Source organism: Heterodontus francisci, chromosome 2 (genome assembly GCF_036365525.1).
Source record: "Heterodontus francisci isolate sHetFra1 chromosome 2, sHetFra1.hap1, whole genome shotgun sequence".
Taxonomy (NCBI): domain Eukaryota; kingdom Metazoa; phylum Chordata; class Chondrichthyes; order Heterodontiformes; family Heterodontidae; genus Heterodontus; species Heterodontus francisci.
In genome coordinates this window covers 116,863,443-116,884,780 of record NC_090372.1, presented here as the reverse complement: position 1 = coordinate 116,884,780, position 21,338 = coordinate 116,863,443, and the positions used below count along the sequence as shown (strand labels likewise).

Sequence of the window (21,338 nt, the reverse complement as noted above, 5' to 3'; positions counted from 1 at the left end):
GAATTGTGCCTTTCATATTGTTATGGAATGAGGTGATGATACTTAGTAGCTTTGGTGGGCATCCAATCTTTTCTAGTAGTTTGAAAAGACCACGTCTGCTGACGAGGTCAAAGGCTTTGGTGAGATCAATGAAAGCAACGTAGAGGGGCATCTGTTGTTCACGGCATTTCTCCTGTAGCTGGCGAAGGGAGAACAGCATGTCAATGGCGGATCTCTTTGCTCGAAAGCCTCACTGTGCTTCAGGATAGACACGCTCAGCCAGCTTCTGGAGCCTGTTTAAAGCGTCACGAGCAAAGACTCCCCACTATGCTGAGCAGGGAGATTCCACGGTAGTTGTTGCAGTCACCGCGGTCACCCTTGTTCTTATAGAGGGTGATGATATTGGCATCGCGCATGTCCTGTGGTACTGCTCCCTCGTCCCAGCACAGGCATAGCAGTTCATAGAGTGCTGAAAGTATAGCAGGCTTGGCACTCTTGATGATTTCAGGGGTAATGCCGTCCGTCCCACGGGCTTTTCCGCTGGCTAGAGAATCGATGGCATCACTGAGTTCCGATTTTGTTGGCTGTATGTCCAGCTCACCCATGATTGGCAGAGACTGGGCTGCATTGAGGGCGGTCTCAGTGACAACATTTTCCCTGGAGTACAGTTCTAGGTAGTGTTCCACCCAGCGGTCCATTTGCTTGCGTTGGTCAGTGATTATGTCCCCTGATTTAGATTTGAGGGGGGCAATCGTCTTGATGGTTGGCCCAAAAGTTCTCTTAATGCCATCATGCATTCCTCTGATATTCCCTGTGTCAGAGGCCAGCTGAATATGACTGCATAGAACAAAGAGAACAAAGAACAAAGAAAATTACAGCACAGGAACAAGCCCTTCGGCCCTCCAAGCCTGCGTCGATCCAGATCCTCTATCTATACCTGTTGCCAGTAGTCATTTGCGCAGCGCCTGGCTGTTCTTTGTGCAGCACTTCTGGCAGCTTTAAGTGCTACGGATGTTAACTCTTTGGGGGCTTTCTTGTAGTTCAGCAGTGCAATGCTCTTAGCGGCTAAGACAGGTTCCAGCTCTTCAATGCAAGATTGAAACCAGTCTGCATTCTGCTTCACACAATTGCCATAGGTGGTCATTGCTGAGTCATAGATGGCTCCCATTAAGAACATAAGAACTAGGAGCAGGAGTGGACAATTCAGTCCCTCGAGCCTGCTCCGCCATTCAATACGATCATTGCTGATCTCATCTCGGCCTCAACTGCACTTTTCTGCCCGTTCTCCAAAACCCTTCAACCCATTACTAATTAAAAATCTGTCTATCTCCTCCTTAAATTTACTCAATGTCACGGCATCTACTGCATTCTGGGGTAGTGAATTCCACAGACTCACAACCTTTGAGAGAAGTCATTTCTCCTCATCTCGGTTTTAAATCTGCTACCCCTTATCCTAAAACTACCACCTCTCATTCGAGATTGCCTCACAAGAGAAAACATCCTCTCTACGTCTACTTTGTCAATCCCCTTAATCATCTTATATATCTCAATTAGATCTGCTCTAATTCTTCTAAACTCTAGAGAGTACAGGGCTAAACTGCTCAATCTCTCTTCATAAGACGGCAGGGCGGCACAGTGGTTAGCACCGCAGCCTCACAGCTCCAGCGACCCGGGTTCAGTTCTGGGTACTGCCTGTGCGGAATTTGCAAGTTCTCCCTGTGACCGCGTGGGTTTCTGCCGGGTGCTCCGGTTTCCTCCCACAGCCAAAGACTTGCAGGTTGATAGGTAAATTGGCCATTATAAATTGCCCCCAGTGTAGGTAGGTGGTAGGAGAATTGAGGGAAGGTGGGGATGTGGTATAATGTAGGATTAGTATAAATGGGTGTTTCTTGGTCGGCACAGACTCGGTGGGCCGAAGGGCCTGTTTCAGTGCTGTATCCCTAAAATAAAAAAAATAAATAAAAAGACAAACCCCCCCAATCCCTGGAATCAAACTAGTGAACCTCCTCTGAATTTCCTCCAATGCAACGACATCCCTCCTCAAGTAAGGGGACAAAAACTGTACACAGTACTCCAGGTGAGGTCTCACTAATGCCTTGTACAGTTGCAGCAACAGTTCCCTACTTTTATACTCTATTCCTTTAGCAATAAATGCCAAAATTCCATTTGCCTTATTATTTGCTGTACCTGCATACTAGCTTTCTGTGATTCATGCATAAGGACACCCAGATCCCTCTGCACCGAAGCACTCTGAAGTTTCTCTCCATTTAGATAATAATTTGCCTTTCTATTCTTCTGACCAAAATGGATAACCTCACACTTATCCACATTAAACTCCATCAGCCAAATTTTGGCTCATTCACCTAACCTATCCATATCCATTTGTAAATTTCTTATTTCTTTATTGCAACTTACTATCCCACCTATTTTAGTGTCATCTGCAAATTTGGCTATAGTACCTTCTATTCCTGCATCCAAGTCATTAATATAGATTGTAAATAGTTGGGGCCCGAGGACCGAACCCTGTGGCACCCCACTAGTCACATCTTGCCAACCAGAAAAAGACCCATTTACCCTGACTCTCTGTTTTCTGTTGGTTAGCCAATCCTCTATCCAAGCTAATAAATTGCCCCTAACCTCATGTGATCTTACCTTGTGTATTAACCTTTTATGCGGCACCTTATCAAATGCCTTCTGGAAGTCCAGATATACATCTACAGGATCCCCATTATCCACTTTACTTGTCACAACTACGAAGAACTCTAGCAAATTAGTCAAACATAGTTTACCCTTCATAAAGTGTAACTATGCTGACTCCGATAGATTGCATTTTGACTTTCTAAATGTCCTATTATTACTTCCTTAATAATGGATTCTAACAATTTCCCAACAGATGCAAAACTAACTGGTCTATAGTTTCCTACTTTCTGCCTCCCTCCCTTTTTGAATAACGGCATTATATTAGCTTTTTTCCAATCCACTGGAACCTTTCCCGCATCCAGGGAACGTTGGAATATTATAACCAATGGATCCGATCTCCGCTGCCACTTCCTTTAAGACCCTAGGATGTAGGCCATCAACCGCAATAGTTTGCTCAGTACTTTTTCCCTAGTGATGATGATTTTTCTAAGTTCCTCTCTTTCTATAACCTCTGCATTACCCGTTACTATTGGGATGGTACTAGTGTCCTCCACCGAGAAAACTTGAGGCAAAATACTGATGGTGTCTCCGCCATTTCTGTGTTCCCCTCTATTAACTCTCCAGTCTCATCCTCCAAGGGACCAACATTCACTTTAGCTACTCTCTTCCCTTTTATATACTTATAGAAGCTTTTGCTATCCATTTTTATATTGCGTTAGTTTTCTTTCATAATTTACCTTTGCTCTTTTTATTACTTTTTTAGTAACCCTTTGTTGATCTTTAGAAGTTTCCTAATCTTCCAGCCTGCCACTGGCCTTTGCAAAATGGTATGCCTTAGTTTTTGTCTTTATGTTATCCTTAACTTCCTTGCTTAGCCATGGATGTTATTCCCCCTCTTAGAATCTTTCTTCATCTCTGGAATATATTTTAGTTGGGAGGAATTGAATGTCTCCTTAAACATCTACCACTGCTCATCAACAGTCCTACCTTTTAGTTTTCCTGCCCAGTCCACTAGGGCCAAATCTGTCCTCACGCCTATGTAATTATCTTTGTTTAACTCCAGAATGCTAGTGTGGGACTCCAGTTTCTCACTCTCAAACTGAATTTGAAATTCTAGCATGCTGTGGTCACTCTTCCCTACAGGATCCTTAACTATGAGATTAATTAATCCCATTAATTATTAATTAATTAGGAGACACAGATTTAAGTTTTTGGGCAAAAGATGCTGCGGGACTATGAGGAAGCACTTTTTTTTTTAACGCAGTGGGTGGTAATGACCTGAAACTCTCTGCCCACAAGGGTAGTGGAAGCAGAGACCCTCACTCACTTCAAGAGGAAGTTGGATGGCCAACTGAGAAAAATAGACTTGCAGGGCTCTGTGGATCAAGCCGGGGAGTGGGACTGACAGCATAGCTCAGTGGAGAACTGGTATGGACTCGATGGGCCAAATGGCCTCCTTCTATGCCATAAATGTCTCCATGACGATAACAGTAATAAACTCAGCCAACCAACTGGCCATTAAAAGCAACATTAAAAATATCAGTTAGAATGCTAACAAATTTTAATAAGTCACAATACTGGATCAATACACCCATCAACTTAGAATGTAATGTCCCCCTTGAACTCTCTCCAAACTTTGACATGGTCAACACCATCCTCCAATGCCTTTCTTCCATTGTCCAGTTCAGTGGGATTACCCTCATTGGTTCAGCTCTGATTATGGCTGGGCAGATAAGAGTGGAACCAGAGTTTCTCTGGCAATAGCTTCGCCTCCCATCCTCATATCATTACTTCCAGAGATCCCAACGATCCATCCTGGGCCCCCAGTCCACAAGCCCCTCTTGGCAGTGTCAACTGCAGACATCGGATCAGCTTTCACATGTACACTGAAGACACCAAGCTCTACCTCCATCAATCCATCCATTACCTACTCCTACACTCAGTCTTGGATGAGCCACAATGTCTTCCAGTTAAACACTGAAAAGACTGAAGCCAGCAACTTGCAACAAACTCAGTAACCTTACCACCGATTCCATTCCACCCTCCTCAGCCATTATCTCAGACTGAGCCAGACTTCACAACCCTGGCTTTTTATACGACTTTCAGCTGAGTTTCAGACTCCATATACTCTTCATAAAGACCACCTCCTTCTACCTTGATAACATCACATGCCTTGCGCATCCAACACATGCCTTGGTCATCTTTGGACTCAACTATGTCAATGCTCTCCTGGTCTTCCATCCTTCACCCTTCATAAACTTCAGCTGCCCGTGTCATATCCCACACCAAGTTTCACTCGCTCATTACCTGTCTTTGATAATCTACGTTGTACACCTCCACCCAACGCACCCCCCCCCCCCCCCCCACTCCCGCCACCAAAGTATTTCAATTTAAAATTCTCCTCCTGTTTATAATTCCATCATAATCTTGTCCTGCCCCATCTCTGCAACCTCCCCCAACCCTGCAAAACATCTGAACCCTTCTTCTGACCAGTCATTTGTGCATTCACCAGCCACCCTTTACCCCGCCTCTCCCATGCACCCCCCACACACACCATTGATGGTCATGCCTTCATCCCTCTAGACCCCAGGCTCTGAAATGCCATGCCTCAAGCCCTCTGCCTCCCACCCCTCTTAACATTCTCCTCAAAACCCACTTCTTTGACGAAGCTTTTTTTAAAAAAAAAAAAAATCCATGCTAATATCTCCTTCTGTGGCTCAGTTTTTTTAAAATCTGATTATACCCCTGAAGTGCTTTGATGTTTTTCTGCTAGTAGTTATTGTTCAAAATCAACCCTTTGGTGAGATCTGGCAGAGTACAAACCCATTGTGGAAGCTGCTCAATTTTAATTAAAATGAACAGTTAAAGCACAATTTTGATATTTGTTGAGCATTACTACAATGTTAGCATTCATTTCATTTGCCAGCGTGAGAGCTGAAAGTATTCAAAAGCCAAGAAAAATTCAATCTCCCAGATACACTCGCAATGGCAGTTATAGAATTATTCAAAATGACTTCAAGCATTAAAATAAAAACAAGAAATGCTGGAAATACTCAGGAGGTCTGGCAGCATCCATGGAGAGAGAAGCAGAGTAAACGTTTTGGGTCAATGACCCTTCTTCGGAAGCATTAAAAGTCTGTTGAAGTTATTTTTCTTGAAATTTCATCCAGATTTTATTTTTGACACTAAAATAGCGTCTAAATTTATAGGCAATGTCATTACAGTATTCAAGGACCTTGGTTGTTTCATACCCTTACCTTCACTGGAGTCAGAGTATTGTTCGCATGTATTTCCATAACATGGATGTTATGACCTAAACTTTCTGCAATAAAGATATATCTGAAATGCAAAAAAGGAACTCAATTTACATTGGAGAAACATTTTTCTGTACAAACCTTTTAAACTGTGGTGTTAATCACCTTGTACTGAAAAGATATAGTACAGAATGGGATATTTTCTGTTTCTGTTTTTTTTTAACTATGAGAAAAGCACTTGTGTTGGTATATGGGTAAACTGAAAGAAGGATGTGGAAGACCAAAATGTTGCAAAGATACAAGGAGTAAACAATGAAAAATCATTTTGAACTGGTTAATGAACTGGTAACATAGGGTCCATACACTCAGTATTAGTACCAGGAGGTTAAATAGGAAGTTTAGACCTCCCTCTTAAAACCCATTCTTTTGACCAAGCTAATCACCACGGGACATTCTTCCACTTAAAAAAAAAGTTCTATGTAAATACAATTTGTTATTAATTGCAGGTGGACATGGGACAGCAAGCAGATAAATGGAAAATATGTTTCAACAAAGACAAATATGATGTACCACCTTTTAGGAAAAGAACTGAAACTATAACAGTAAACCTCTCAACTGAGTGCAGGAACAGAGACATCTACACAAATCACAAAGCACTGGGTACAGTAGCAGGGGTTATGTTACTGGATTAGTTATCCAGAGACTTGGATCAATGATCCGGAGAAAGAGTTCAAATTCTTGCAGTCCCGCCACATCCAGTTGTGAATAGTGGAGTGTTGGACCTCAGCTACTTACAATCTATATCAATGACTTAGATGAAGAGATGGAGTAATGCATCATCAGCAAACTCAGATGCAAAGGTAGGTGGAAAAGTAAGCTGTGGGAGGACAGAGAGGCTGCAAAGAGATAAAGACAGGTTAAGTGAGTGGGCAACAAGATGGCAGATGGAGTATAATGTAGGGAAGTGTGAAGTTATTCACACAGTGGCGCAGTGGTTAGCACCGCAGCCTCACAGCTCCAGCAACCCGGGTTCAGTTCTGGGTACTGCCTGTGCGGAGTTTGCAAGTTCTCCCTGTGGCTGCGTGGGTTTCCGCCGGGTGCTCCGGTTTTCTCCCAATGGTAAATTGGCCATTGTAAATTGCCCCTAGTGTAGGTAAGTGGTAGGAGAATGGTGGGGATGCGGTAGAGAATATGGGATTAATGTAGGATTAGTATCAATGGGTGGTTGTTGGTCGGCACAGACTCAGTGGGCCGAAGGGCCTGTTTCAGTGCTGTATCTCTAAATAAATAAATAAAAATATTCACTTTAGTCATAATAGAAAAACCAAAGATTTTTAAAAGGTGTGAAACTTGTAAGTGTTGCTGTTCAGAGAGGCTTGGGTGTGCTTGTACAAGGAATGCAGAAAGTTACCATACTGGTGTCCTTGTCAATAACTCACTGATAGCTAACATGCAGGTGCAGCAAGCAATTAGGAAGGCAAATGGCATGTTGGCCTTTATTACAAGGGGTTTGGAGGACAGGAATAAAGAAGTCTTGCTATAATTGTAAAGGGTTTTGGTGAGACCTCATCTGGAGTAGTGTGTGCAGTTTTGCTCCCCACATTTAAGAAAGGATATACTTGTATTGGAGGTGGTACAGCAAAGGTTCACTACATTGGCTCCTGGGATGAGGGAACATAGGAAGAGGAATAGGCCATTCAGCCCATCAAGCCTGCTCCGCCATTCAATACAATCATGGCTGATCAATGCCTTATTCCCAAATTATCCCCATATCCCTTTAAGTCATTGGTATTTAGAAATCTGTAAATCTCTGCTTTAAATATGCTTTAAAAATGACTGAGCTTCCATAGCCCTCTGGGGTAGAGAATTCCAAAGATTCACAACCCTCTGAGTAAAGACATTTCTCCTTATCTTGGTCCTAAGTGGCTTCCCCCTTATTTTGAAATTGTGTCCCTTGGTTCTAGACTCCCCAACCAGGGTAAACATCTTACCTGCATCTACCCTGCCTATCCCTTTTAAGTATTTTCTAGGTTCCAATGAGATCACCTCTCATTATTCAAAACTCTAGAGAATACAAGCCCAGTTTCCCCAATCTCTCTTCATAGGACAGTCCCGCCATCCCTCAAACAAGTCTGGTGAACCTTCGTTGCACTCCCTCTCTGGCAATAATATCCTCCCTAAGGTAAGGGGACCAAAATTGCACACAGTACTCCAGGTGCAGTCTAACCAAGGTACTATACAATTGAAGCAAGACTTCGCTACTCCTGTACTCAAATCCTCTTACGATAAAGGCTTCCTAATTGCCTGCTGCACCTGCATGTTAGCTTTCAGTGACTTATTGACAATGACACCCAAATGCCTTTGTATATCTACACTTTCTAATCTCTTACCATTTAAGAAATACTCTGCACATCTATTCCTCCTTCCAAAGTGGATAACCTCACATTTTTCCGCATTATATTCCATCTGCCATGCTCTTGCCCACTCACTAAGTCTGTCCAAATCCCCTTGAAACTACTTTGCATCTTCCTCACAACACACATTCCCACCTAGTTTTGTGTCATCTGCGAACCTAGAAATACAACATTTGGTCCCCACATCCAAATCATTGATATATATTGTGAACAGCTGGGGCCCAAGCACTGATCCCTGTGGTACCTCACTAGTCACAGATTGCCAATGCGAGAATGACCCACTTATTCCTACTCTGTTTTCTGCCTGTTAACCATCCATGCCAGTATATTAGCTCCTATCCCATGTGTTTCAATTTGGCTAACCAACCTCCTGTGGGGGACTTTATCAAAAGCCTTCTGAAACTCCAAGTATATTACATCCACCAACTCCCCTTTATCAATTCTGTTAGTAACATCCTCAAAAAACTCCCAACAGATTCGTCAAATATGATTTCCTATTCATAAATCCATGTTGACTATGCCCAATCCGATTATCCAAGCGTCCATTTATCACATCCTTTAGAATAGATTCTAGCATTTTCCCTACTATGATGTAAGGCTAACAGGTCTGTACTTCCTGTTTTCTCTCTCCCTTCCTTCTTAAATAGTGGGGTGACATTTGTGACCTTCCAATCTGCAGGAACCATTCCAGAATCTATAGAATTTTGGAAGATGATTGCCAATGCATCCACTGTCTCCATGGCTACCTCTTTCAACACTCTGGGATGTAGAATATCAGGTCCTGGGGACTTATCAACCTTCAGCCCCATTCATTTCTCTAATACAACCTTCTTACTAATACTAATTTCCTTCAATTCCTCATTCTCCCTAATCCCTTGGATCTCTAATTCTGGGGGATTTCTTGTATCTTCCTCAGTGAAGACAGACACAAAGTAATCATTTAGCTTCTCTGCCATTTCTCTAACCCCATTATAAATTCTCCTGATTCTGCCTGTAATGGACCCACATTTTTCTTAGCCAAATGTTTCCTTTTTATGTATTATAGAAGCTTTTACAGTCCGTTTTTATGTTTTTCAAGTTTACATTCATATTTTATTCTCCCTTTATCAGTTTCCTGGCCCTCCTTTGTTGTATTCTAAAATCCTCCCAATCCTCAGGTTTACTACAATTTCGGACAACTTTATAGGCCTTTTCTTTTAATCTTGTACAATCCTTAACTTCCTTTGTTAGCCATGGTTGACTGCCTTTTCTTTTGGAGTTTTTGCGCCTTGAAGGAATGTATAGTTGCTGTAAACTATAATAGTTCTTTAAAGACTATCCAATGCCAATGTACTGTCATACCTTTTAATGTTTTTTCCCAATCCACCTCAGCCAATTTGCCCCTCATACTTTCATAATTTTCTTTGTTCAAATCGAACACCCTGGTTGCAGATTGAATTACCTCACTTTCAACATAATGTAACATTCTATCATATTATGGTCTCTCATCCTTAAAAGTTCTTTTACAACAAGATTATTAATTAACCCCTTCTCATTACATCATACTTGATCTAAAATAGCCTGTTCTCTAGGGAGCTGTCCTATGATGAGAGACTGAGCAAACTGGGCCTATATTCTCCAGAGGTTAGAAGAATGAGAGGTGATTTCATTGAAACATACAAGATTCGGAAGGGGCTGGATAGGGTAAACATTGAGAGATTGTTTCCACTGGGAATCTAAATCACAGGGGACAGTCTCAGGATAAGGGACCGATCATTCAGGACTGAGATGAGGAGAAATTACTTCACTCAAAGGGTTGTGAATCTTTGGAATTCTCTAACCCAGAGGGTTGTGGATGCTCCATCATTGAATACATTTAAGGCTGGGATAGATAGATTTTTGGTTCGCAGGGAATCAACGGATATGGGGAGCGGGCAGGAAGGTGGAGTTGAAGTCTAAGATCAGCCATCATCGTATTGAGTGGCAGAGCAGGCTCGATGGGCCATATGGTCTACTTCTGCTTCTATTTCTTGTGTTCTTGTGTGGACAATTATACAACTAATGGAAGGAGGAAGCTCCACAAACATCCCCATCCTCAACGATGGGGAACCCAGCACATCAGTGCAAAAGACGAGGCTGAAGCATCTGCAACGACCTTCAGCCAGAAGTGCCGGCTGGATGATCCATCTCGACCTCCTCCTCCCCAACATCACAGATACCAGAATAAAAGCAAAATACTGCGGATGCTGAAAATCTGAAATAAAAACAAGAAATGCTGGAACCACTCAGCAGGTCTGGCAGCATCTGTGGAAAGAGAAGCAGAGTTAACGTTTCGGGTCAGTGACATGGATGGAAGGTGTCGTCAACAGTACTTTTAAACAGCACTTGCTCAGCATTAACCTGCTCACCGATGCTCAGTTTAGGTTCTGCCAGGGCCACTCAGCTCCAGACCTCATTGCAACCTTAGTCCAAATATGGACAAAAGAGCTGAGCTCAAGGTGAGGTGAGTATAATTGCCCATGACATCAAGGAGTCCTAGCAAAATTGAAGTTCATGGGAATCAGGGGGAAAACTCTCCACTGATTGGAATCGTACCTGGAGCAAAGGAAGATGGTTGTGGTTGTTGGAGGTCAATCATCTGAGCTCCAGGACATCACTGCAGGGAGTTCCTTAGGGTATTGTCCTAGGCCCAACCATCTTCAGCTGCTTCATCAATGACCTTCTTTCAATCATAAGGTCAGAAGTGGGGATGTTCACTCATGACTGCACAATGTTCAGATACTGAAGTAGTCGGTGTCCATGTGCAGCAAGACCTGGACAACGTTCAGGTTTGGGCTGATAAATGGCAAGCAATGTCCATCTCCAACAAGAATGAATGAATCTAACAATCACCCTTGACATTTAACGGCAGTACCATCACTGAATCCGCTCCCAACATCACCCTTGGGTTTACCATTGACCAGAAACTGAACTGGACCAGGCATATAAATATTGAGTAGCTACAAGAACAGGTTAGAGGCTGGAAATTCTTCAGTGAGTAACTCACCTCCTGACTCCACAAAGCCTGCCCACCACCTACAAGGCACAAGCCAGGAGTGTGGTGGAACACTCCCCACTTTCCTGGACGAGTACAGCTCCAACACTCAAGAAACTCAACAACATCCAGGACAAAGCAGCCTGCTTGATCAGTACCCCGTCAACCACCTTAAACATTCATTCCCTCCACCACTGGTGCTCAGTAGGAGCAGTGTACACCATATACAAGATGCAACGCAGCAACTTGCCAAGGTTCCTTCGACAGCACCTTCCAAACCCTGACCTCTACACGTAGAAGGACAAGGGCAGCAGTCGCATCAGTACACCACTACCTGCAGGTACCCCTCCATGCTACACACCATCCCGACATGGAACTATAATCACTGTTCCTTCAGTGCCGACGCGTCCAAAACCTGGAACACTCTTCCTAACAGCACTGTGGGTGTACCTATCCGACATGGACTACAGATAACCACCACCTTCTCAAGGACAACTAGGGTGGGACAACAAATGCTGACCTAGCCAGCAACGCCCACATCCCATGAAAGAACCATGGAACCATAGCAAAGTTACAGCACAGAAAGAGGCCATTCAGCCCATCATGTCTGCACCAGCTGAAAAAACTTGCTGCCCAATCTAATCCCACTTTCCAGCACCTGGTCCTGAGCCTTGCAGGTTATGCTAGCTAAAAAAGTTCTCTTGAATGCAATTCAAGAATGTCATGTCCTCTGTGCCCTTCACACTGTTTGTATCCAGTTGATATTAGGGTAGTTATAAGAATTTAAAAAAATTATGGCAGGTGGGAAATTTAAAATCAGTTAATTTAATAAATCTGGAGTAAAAAGCTAGCACCAGTAATGGTCACCATGAAACTACTAGATCATCATAAAAGCCCATTTGGAAAGGAAATCTCCTGTCCTTATCCAGTCTGGTCTACGTGGGACTTTGAACCCACAGCAATCTAAGATGGCCTAGCAAGACACTCAGTTGCATAAAACCACTGCAAAAATCAGACACTACCTGGTACCAACCTGGGCACTGCACATGACAAAGGCACACTCAGTCCAGTCAAGCCTGAAAAGTCCTCCTCACTAACATCTGGGGACGTGCCAAAATTGAGAGCTGCCCCATGGTCACACTCAAAGAATCACCTTCGGCTAACACTTTAGATTGTTCCATCACAATCCCTAGTTATGTCCTACCCCACTGGCAGGACAGCTCCACCAGAGGTGGTGGGACAGTGATATACAGTCAGAAGGGAATGGCCCTGGGAGTCCTCAATCCAATGAAGTCTCATGGCATTAGGTCAAAAATTGGCAAAGAAACCTCCTGTTGATTACCACTTACTGCCCTTCTTCAGCTGATGAATGATTTTGAACACCACTTGAAAAAAAGCACCGAAGGTACTCTGGGTGGGCGTCCATCACCAAGAATGGCTTGGTAGCACCACTATTGACTAAGCTGGGCTGCAGCAGGTGGTGAGCAAACCAACATGAGGAAAAAGCATAATTAATTTTGCCCTCCCCAATCTACCTGTAACAGATGCATCTGTTCAAGACAATATTGGTATTAGCAACCATTTGCACAGTTCTTTGTCTCAAAGGACCACCTTCACCAAGGACACCTTTTGTTATGCTCTATGGCACCACCTGTGCTATACGGATTCAGAACAGATATAGCTGCTCAGAATTGGATATCCATGAGATGCTCTGGGCCATCAGCAGAATTGCATTCCACCACAATCTGTAACTTCATGGCCTGACATACCCCTCACTCTATGATTACCATCAAGCCAGGGAACCAACTCTAGTTCAATGAGGAATGCAGGAGAAGCACCAGACATACTTAAAAAAAAAAATGAGGTGCCATTTGGTGAAGCTACATAGTTCAGAATTACATTAGAGTTGTTATCTCTGGGTTGTTGCCCGTGCCACGTGCTAGCGAAGTGAGGAATAGGGAGAGAGAGGAGTTGAACACGTGGCTGCAGGGATGTGCAGGAGGGAGGGTTTTGGTTTCCTGGATAATTGGGGCTCTTTCTGGGGTAGGTGGGACCTCTACAAACAGGATGGTCTTCACCTGAACCAGAGGGGTACCAATATCCTGGGGGGGAGATTTGCTAGTGCTCTTCGGGGGGGGGGGGGGGGGGTTTAAACTAATTCAGCAGGGGGATGGGAACCTAAATTGTAGTTCCAGTGTGCAGGATGTTGAGAGTAGTGAGGTCAGGGATAAGGTTATAAGGACACAAGAGGGCACTGGCAAGCAAGAGCTTGGTTTAAAATGTGTCTACTTCAACGGCAGGAGCATCCGGAATAAGGTGGGTGAGCTTGCAGCATGGGTTGATACCTGGGATCTCGATGTTGTGGCCATTTCAGAGACATGGGTAGAGCAGGGACAGGAATGGATGTTGCCGGTTCCGGGATTTAGATGTTTCACTAAGAACAGAGAAGATGGTAAAAGAGGGGGGGGTGTGGCATTGTAAATCAAGGAAAGTATTACAGCGGCAGAAAGGACGTTTGAGGACTCGTCTACTGAGGTAGTCTGGGCCGAGGTTAGAAACAGGATAGGAGAGGTCACCCTGTTGGGAGTTTTCTATAGACCTCCAAATAGTTCCAGAGATGTAGAGGAAAGGATTGCAAAGATGATTCTTGTCAGGAGCGAGAGTAACAGGGTAGTGGTTATGGGGGACTTTAACTTTCCAAATATTGACTGGAAATACTATAGTTCGAGTACTTTAGATGGGTCTGTTTTTGTCCAGTGTGTGCAGGAGGGTTTTCTGACAGTACGTAGACAGGCCAACCAGGGGCGATGCCACATTGGATTTGGTACTGGGTAATGAACCCGGCCAGGTGTTAGATTTAGAAGTTGGTGAGCACTTTGGTGATAGTGATCACAATTCGGTTAGGTTTACCTTAGCGATGGGCAGGGACAGGCATATACAGCAGGGCAAGAATTATAGCTGGGGGAAAGGAAATTATGATGCGATTAGGCAAGATTTAGGATGCGTAGGATGGGGAAGGAAACTGCAGGGGATGGGCACAATCGAAATGTGGAGCTTATTCAAGGAGCAGCTACTGCGTGTCCTTGATAAGTATGTACCTGTCAGGCAGGGAGGAAGTTGTCAAGCGAGGGAGCCGTGGTTTACTAAAGAAGTTGAAGAGCTTGTCAAGAGGAAGAAGGCGGCTTATGTTAGGATGAGACGTGAAGGCTCAGTTAGGGCGCTTGAGAGTTACAAGCTAGCCAGGAAGGATCTAAAGGGAGAGATAAGAAGAGCAAGGAGAGGACACGAGAAGTCACTGGCGGATAGGATCAAAGAAAACCCTAAGGCTTTCTATAGGTATATCAGGAATAAAAGAATGACTAGAGATAGGTTAGGGCCAATCAAAGATAGTAGTGGGAAGTTGTGTGTGGAATCGGAGGAGATAGGGGAAGTGTTAAATGAATATTTTTCGTCAGTATTTACAGTGGAGAAAGAAAATGTTGTCGAGGAGAATACTGAGATACAGACTACTAGGCTAGATGGGATTGAGGTTCACAAGGAGGTGGTGTTGGCAATTTTGGAAAGTGTGAAAATAGATAAGTCCCCTGGGCCAGATGGGATTTATCCTAGGATTCTCTGGGAAGCCAGGGAAGAGATTGCAGAGCCTTTGTCCTTGATTTTTATGTCGTCATTGTCGACAGGAATAGTGCCGGAAGACTGGAGGATAGCAAATGTTGTCCCCTTGTTCAAGAAGGGGAGTAGAGACAGCCCTGGTAATTATAGACCTGTGAGCCTTACTTCGGTTGTGGGTAAAATGTTGGAAAAGGTTATAAGAGATAGGATTTATAATCATCTTGAAAAGAATAAGTTCATTAGCGATAGTCAGCACGGTTTTGTGAAGGGTAGATCGTGCCTCACAAACCTTATTGAGTTTTTTGACAAGGTGACCAAACAGGTGGATGAGGGTAAAGCCGTGGATGTGGTCTATATGGATTTCAGTAAGGCGTTTGATAAAGTTCCCCACGGTAGGCTATTGCAGAAAATACAGAAGTATGGGGTTGAAGGTGAATTAGTGCTTTGGATCAGAAATTGGCTAGCTGAAAGAAGACAGAGGGTGGTGGTTGATGGTAAATGTTCATCCTGGAGTATAGTTTCTAGTGGTGTACCGCAAGGATCTGTTTTGGGGCCACTGCTGTTTGTCATTTTTATAAATGACCTGGATGAGGGTGTAGAAGAGTGGGTTAGTAAATTTGCGGATGACACGAAGGTCGGTGGAGTTGTGGATAGTGCCGAAGGATGTTGTAGGTTACAGAGGGACATAGATAGGCTGCAGAGCTGGGCTGAGAGATGGCAAATGGAGTTTAATGCGGAAAAGTGTGAGGTGATTCACTTCGGAAGGAGTAACAGGATTGCAGAATACTGGGCTAATGGGAAGATTCTTGGCAGTGTAGATGAGCAGAGATCTTGGTGTCCAGGTACATAAATCCCTGAAAGTTGCCACCCAGGTTAATAGAGCTGTTAAGAAGGCATATGGTGTGTTAGCTTTTATTAGTAGGGGGATCGAGTTTAGGAGCCACGAGGTCATGCTGCAGCTGTACAGAACTCTGGTGCGGCCGCACCTGGAGTATTGCGTGCAGTTCTGGTCACCGCATTATAGGAAGGATGTGGAAGCTTTGGAAAAGGTGCAGAGGAGATTTACTAGGATGTTGCCTGGTATGGAGGGAAGGTCTTACGAGGAAAGGCTGAGGGACTTGAGGTTGTTTTCGTTAGAGAGAAGGAGGAGAAGAGGTGACTTAATAGAGACATATAAGATAATCAGAGGGTTGGACAGGGTGGATAGTGAGAGCCTTTTTCCTCGGATGGTGATGGCAAACACGAGGGGACATAGCTTTAAGTTGAGGGGTGATAGATATAGGACAGATGTCAGAGGTAGTTTCTTTACACAGAGAGTAGTAGGGGCGTGGAACGCCCTGCCTGCAACAGTAGTAGACTCGCCAACTTTAAGGGCATTTAAGTGGTCATTGGATAGACATATGGATGAAAATGGAATAGTGTAGGTCAGATGGTTTCACAGGTCGGCGCAACATCGAGGGCTGAAGGGCCTGTACTGCGCTGTAATGTTCTATGTTCATGCTAAACAGCAGAAACAGCATGCGATAAAGAGCTAAGCAATCCCACAACCAATGGAAAAGATCAAAACTCCTCAGTCCTGCCACAACTAACATGAGTAGGAGACTATGAAGATACCCATCCTCAACAATGGTGCAGCCCAGCACATGAGTGCAAAAGACAAGGCTGAAGCATTTCCATCCATCTACCGCCAGAAATGCTGAGTGGATAATTCATCTCAGCCTCCTCTTGGGGTCCCTACCAGCAGATGCCAGTCTTCAATCAATTCAATTCACTACACAGGATATCAACAAAAATGGACAAGCACACTGGATACAAAGGCTACAGGTCCCAACAATATCCCAACTGCAATGCTAAAGTTTGTGCTCCAGAACTAGCTGCACTGGGAGCCAAGCTGTTCCAGTACAGCTACACCACTGGCATCTCACAGACAAAGTGGAGAATTGTCCAGTTATGTCCTGTCAACAAAAAGCAGGACAAATTCAATCAGTCTACTCAATTGCCAAGTGATACAAGGCATCATCAACAGTACTATCAAGCAGCACTTTCTTACCAATAACCTATTTACCAATGCTCAGTTTGGTTCTCAGGATTATTGGGCTCATTTCAGCCTTGATCCAAACATGGGCAAAACAGCTGAATTCCAGACACGAGGTGCGATAGATTGCCCTTGACTAAAAGGCAGCATTTGACCGAGTGTGGCCTCAAGGAGCCCTCGTAAAATTTAAGGCAATAGGAAGTGGGGAGAAATTCACCAGAGTGAAGCCATACCTAGCACAAGGGAGATAGTTGTGGTTGCTGCAGGCCAACCACCTCAGCTCCAAGAGTTCCTCAAGGCAGTGTGCTATGTCCAATCACCTTTAGCAGATTTAATGACCTTCCCTCCATAAGGTCAGAAATGGGGCTACTTGCTGGTGATTACAGTGCTCAGCACCATTACCAACTCCTTAGATAATGAAGCAATCTGTGCCTGCATGCAGCACAACCTTGGCAACACGCAAGTGTCAGGCAACGATCATCTCCAACAAGAGTCTAACCATCTCCCCTTGACATTCAATGGCACTAGCATTGCCGAATCCCCCATTATCAACCAAAAATTTAACTGGACCAGGCATATAAATACTGCGGCTACAAAAGCAGGTCAGAGGCTGGGTATTCTGCTGCGAGTGATCCACCTCCCGACATGCCTTTCTGCATCTACAAGGCGCAAGTCAGGAATGTCATGGAATACTCTCCACTTGCCTGGATGGGTGCAGCTCCAACAACACAAGAAGCTCGACACCATCCAGGACAAAGCAACCCGCTTGATCAGCACCCCATCCACCACCTTAAAATATTCACTGCTTCCAGTACTGCTACAATGTGGTTGCAATGTGTACCATCTACAGGATGCACTCCAGCAGAGCTTCATCAGCACCTCCCAAACCCACAATCTCTACCACTTACAATGATGTGCAGAAGGCACAAGGGAACATATGACCAGGTTACCCACCATCCTGACTTGGAAATAGGTCATCGTTCCTTCACAGACACTGTCAACATCCTGGAACTCATGACCGAACAGCACTGTGGGTGTACGTACACCACACAGACTGCAGCACTTCAAGATGGTTAGCCAGCACTTGCAAGGGCAATTAGGATGGGCAATAAATGCTGGCCTTGCTAGTGACACCCACATCTCATGAATGCCTTATTAATATTCTTTAACCGATTGATATACTTAGGAATTCCCTAAATTGATCTATAACTGAGCAACTGGAGGACAGTCAATTACTCAAATTTCAGAAAAGCAAGACTTAATCATTGTTAGCCCAAGATCTAAAAGGTGTTGAAGAGTGGCTGAGGCATTCCAATATATAATTCCTTGAAAATGCAAGTGCAAGTAGATCAAACCATTTAAAATTGTATTTTTATAAATAGAACCATAGGGTACCAAAGAAAAGTAGTAAAGTTCTGGTGAGAGTCATTGAAGGAGGATACAGGTCAGTGCCCTTGTACCAGGTCCACCTGCAGTGTGACCTCATATCTGGACCAGTTACAGTAGGGATTGTTCCTAGTCTGCCTGTGGCCAGAATAGATTTGCTGCTAGGCAATAATTTGGCTGGAGGTAAAGTGGTAGCAGCTCCACTGGTCCTAGACAAGCCAAATGAGGCCAGGGAGATAGCACAAGTACAGGAGGAAGTCCCTGGAATCTTTCCTGCCTGTGTAGTAACCTGATCCATGGCTAAGCTAGCTCCAACAGAGCCTGCTGAGCCAGAAACTCAGTCAGATGACTCAGAGGTCTGGCTGGCTGAAACATTTTTTTTGGAGATTTAAGGGAAGTATACAATGGGAGGTTGGCATCCTTCCATCTACGAAAGCTGATGGACACTGCAGCAAACAATCCATTTAGGTAGGGTGTCTTCTCTTGGTGCACCTTTGCTGATGGCTGTGAAGGTCAATCCCCGAGAGGCTGATTCTGCCACAAGTGCTGCACGTGAAGCTGCCAAGTGATGCTGTGAGTTGTTGTTTTTGACGTTGGCATCCGTTGCCAAGCTGCTGTAGCAACTGGTCATCATGGTAGTGGACACCAGTCCACAGGATGTGTCGCCATTTTCCTCTTTTGCCAGCTAGTGACTCCCAGGTGTGATAGTCGACATTTAGGGCCTTCATGTCATGCTTTCGAGCATCCTTGAAGCAGAGCTTTGGGAGCCCACTGCTCGTCTAGCTCTGGCTACCTCACCATATAGAAGGTCCTTGGGTATGCGACCATCTTCCATCCTGCGGACGTGTCCGATCCGCCGAAGCCGCTTCTGTTTGATTAGTGCCAACACACTTGGGAGCTCTGCCTTTGAGAGGACTGCTACATGTGATTTTTCCCTGCCAGGATATACCCATAATGTGCCGCAGACAGCGAAGATGGAAATTATTGAGCTTCTTTTCCTGGTAGCTGTCAGTCACCCATGTTTCACAGCCATAGATGCTGAGAATACAGGTCTTATAAACCAGGTATACAAAGGCCCTGCTTAATTGAAGCCCAGCAGACAGACCCGGATTTAAAAAGGATAACCCAGACAACCCATTCTGAGACAGAAGCAAAGAAAATGCCCGAGTGTTACTATTTAAAAAAATGAAATCCTAATGGGGAAGTGGGGACCCGCACAGTGACAGTAGTTCACCAAACTGTCGTTCCCCCAAATATCGTAGGAAGATTGAGGATTTCCCATGAAATCCCTATAGCTGGGCATTTGGTTAAAAAAAGACCCAGGCCTGCATAAGCCAGCACTTTTACTGGCCGCAAATCCACAAAGACGTGGTTAAATTTTTATCAGAACTGCCAGGTTGTTGGGAAATCACAACCTACAATCAAAACTGTTCCAATCCCCATTCCTGCTTTCGAGGAACCTTTCAGCAGAATTCCAATCGATTGTCCAAAACCAGGACAGGCTATCAATACCTATTAACCATCATGGATATGGCCACCCAATTCCCAGAAGCCAAACCCTTAAGGAAAATGATCACTAAAGCTGTAGTCAAGGGGCTGATGGAACTTTGCGTGATACAGCTTGTCCAAAGAAATTCTATCCAATCAAGGAACTAATTCCATGTCCTGAACATTCCAAGAAGTATAACACAGCTGAAATCTTCAGCATACCACCCACAGTCTCAAGGGACTCTGGAACGAAACCATCAAACCCGTAAACCATGATCAGGACATATTGCTGTGATTACCCCCATGACTGGGGTAAAGGAATAGCTTTCTTCCGGTTTGCTACTAAAGATTCACCAAATGAATCCACAGGTTTCAGCCCATTTGAACTAGATTTTGGACACGAGATGACAGGCCCCCCCTGAAACTGACTAAAGAACACTTCCTGGATCAAACGGAGGAAACCTCACTGCTAAATTACGTATCCATCTTTCGCAAGAGACCTTTTAAAGCCTGTAGCAAAAGAACACCTAAAAACAGCTCAACAAAACACAGAAACATAGAAAATAGGAGCAGGAGTAGGCCATTCAGCCCTGCTCCGCCATTCAAAAAAGATCATGGCTGATCGTCTAATTCAGTCCCCTGTTCCCACTTTCTCCCCATATCCCTTGATCCCTTTGGCATTAAGAAATATATCTATCTCCTTCTTGAATATATTTCATGACATGGCCTCCACTGCTTCTGCGGTAGAGAATTCCACAGGTTCACCATCCTCTGAGTGAAGAAATTTCCTCATCTCGGTTCTAAATGGCATACCCCGTATCCTGAGACTGTGACCCCTGGTTCTGGACTCCCCAGCCATCGGGAACATCCTCCCCAAATCTAGCCTGTCTAGTCCTGTTAGAATTTTATAGGTTTCAATGAGATCCCCTCTCATTCTTCTAAACTCTAGTGAATATAGGCCTAGTCAACCCAATCCCTCCTCATACGACAGTCCTGCCATCCCAGGAATCAACCTAGTAAATCTTTTTTGCGCTCCCTCCATGGCAAGAACATCCTTCCTCAGATAAGGAGACCAAAACTGCACACAATACTCCAAATATACCAAAGCGAGGGCAAGACAGAGAGACAGAGAGAGAAAGAGACAGAGAGATCAAGCCAACATTACAGAAAGCCTGTGAGAAGGATCCCACAGCCAGAGAGAGGGTGCAGAAGAGATGTACTAGAAAGGAACAAGGGACTTCAGTTATATGGAGAAACTGGAGTTGTTCTCCTTCAAACAGAGAAGGGTTAGGGGAAATTTGACATCGGTTCAAATTCATTAAAGGTTTTAATAGATTAAATAAGGAGAAACTTGCAGAAGGGTCAATAAGCAAAGAACACAGATTCTGATGGCAAAGGAACCAGAGGCAACATGAGGTGGGGGGGCAGGGGGTTTGGAGAAGATAAAAAGGAATATACACTGTTACGATGATCTGGAATGCTGCCTAAAAGGGTGATGGAATCAAATTCAATAACTA

The 21,338-nt window shown here is 44.3% G+C and overlaps 1 protein-coding gene across 2 annotated transcripts in view; it reads right to left on the bottom strand.

Annotated features, from left to right (window-relative positions):
• The window catches only part of LOC137346436 (serum paraoxonase/arylesterase 2-like), a 69,621-nt gene that overhangs the window by 8,036 nt on the left and 40,247 nt on the right, over nt 1–21,338 (bottom strand). For both annotated transcript variants that reach the window (XM_068009889.1, XM_068009897.1), the window contains one exon: nt 5,877–5,958. In XM_068009889.1, the coding sequence (XP_067865990.1) occupies nt 5,877–5,958 (82 nt within the window). The remainder of the gene's footprint in view (nt 1–5,876; nt 5,959–21,338) is intronic.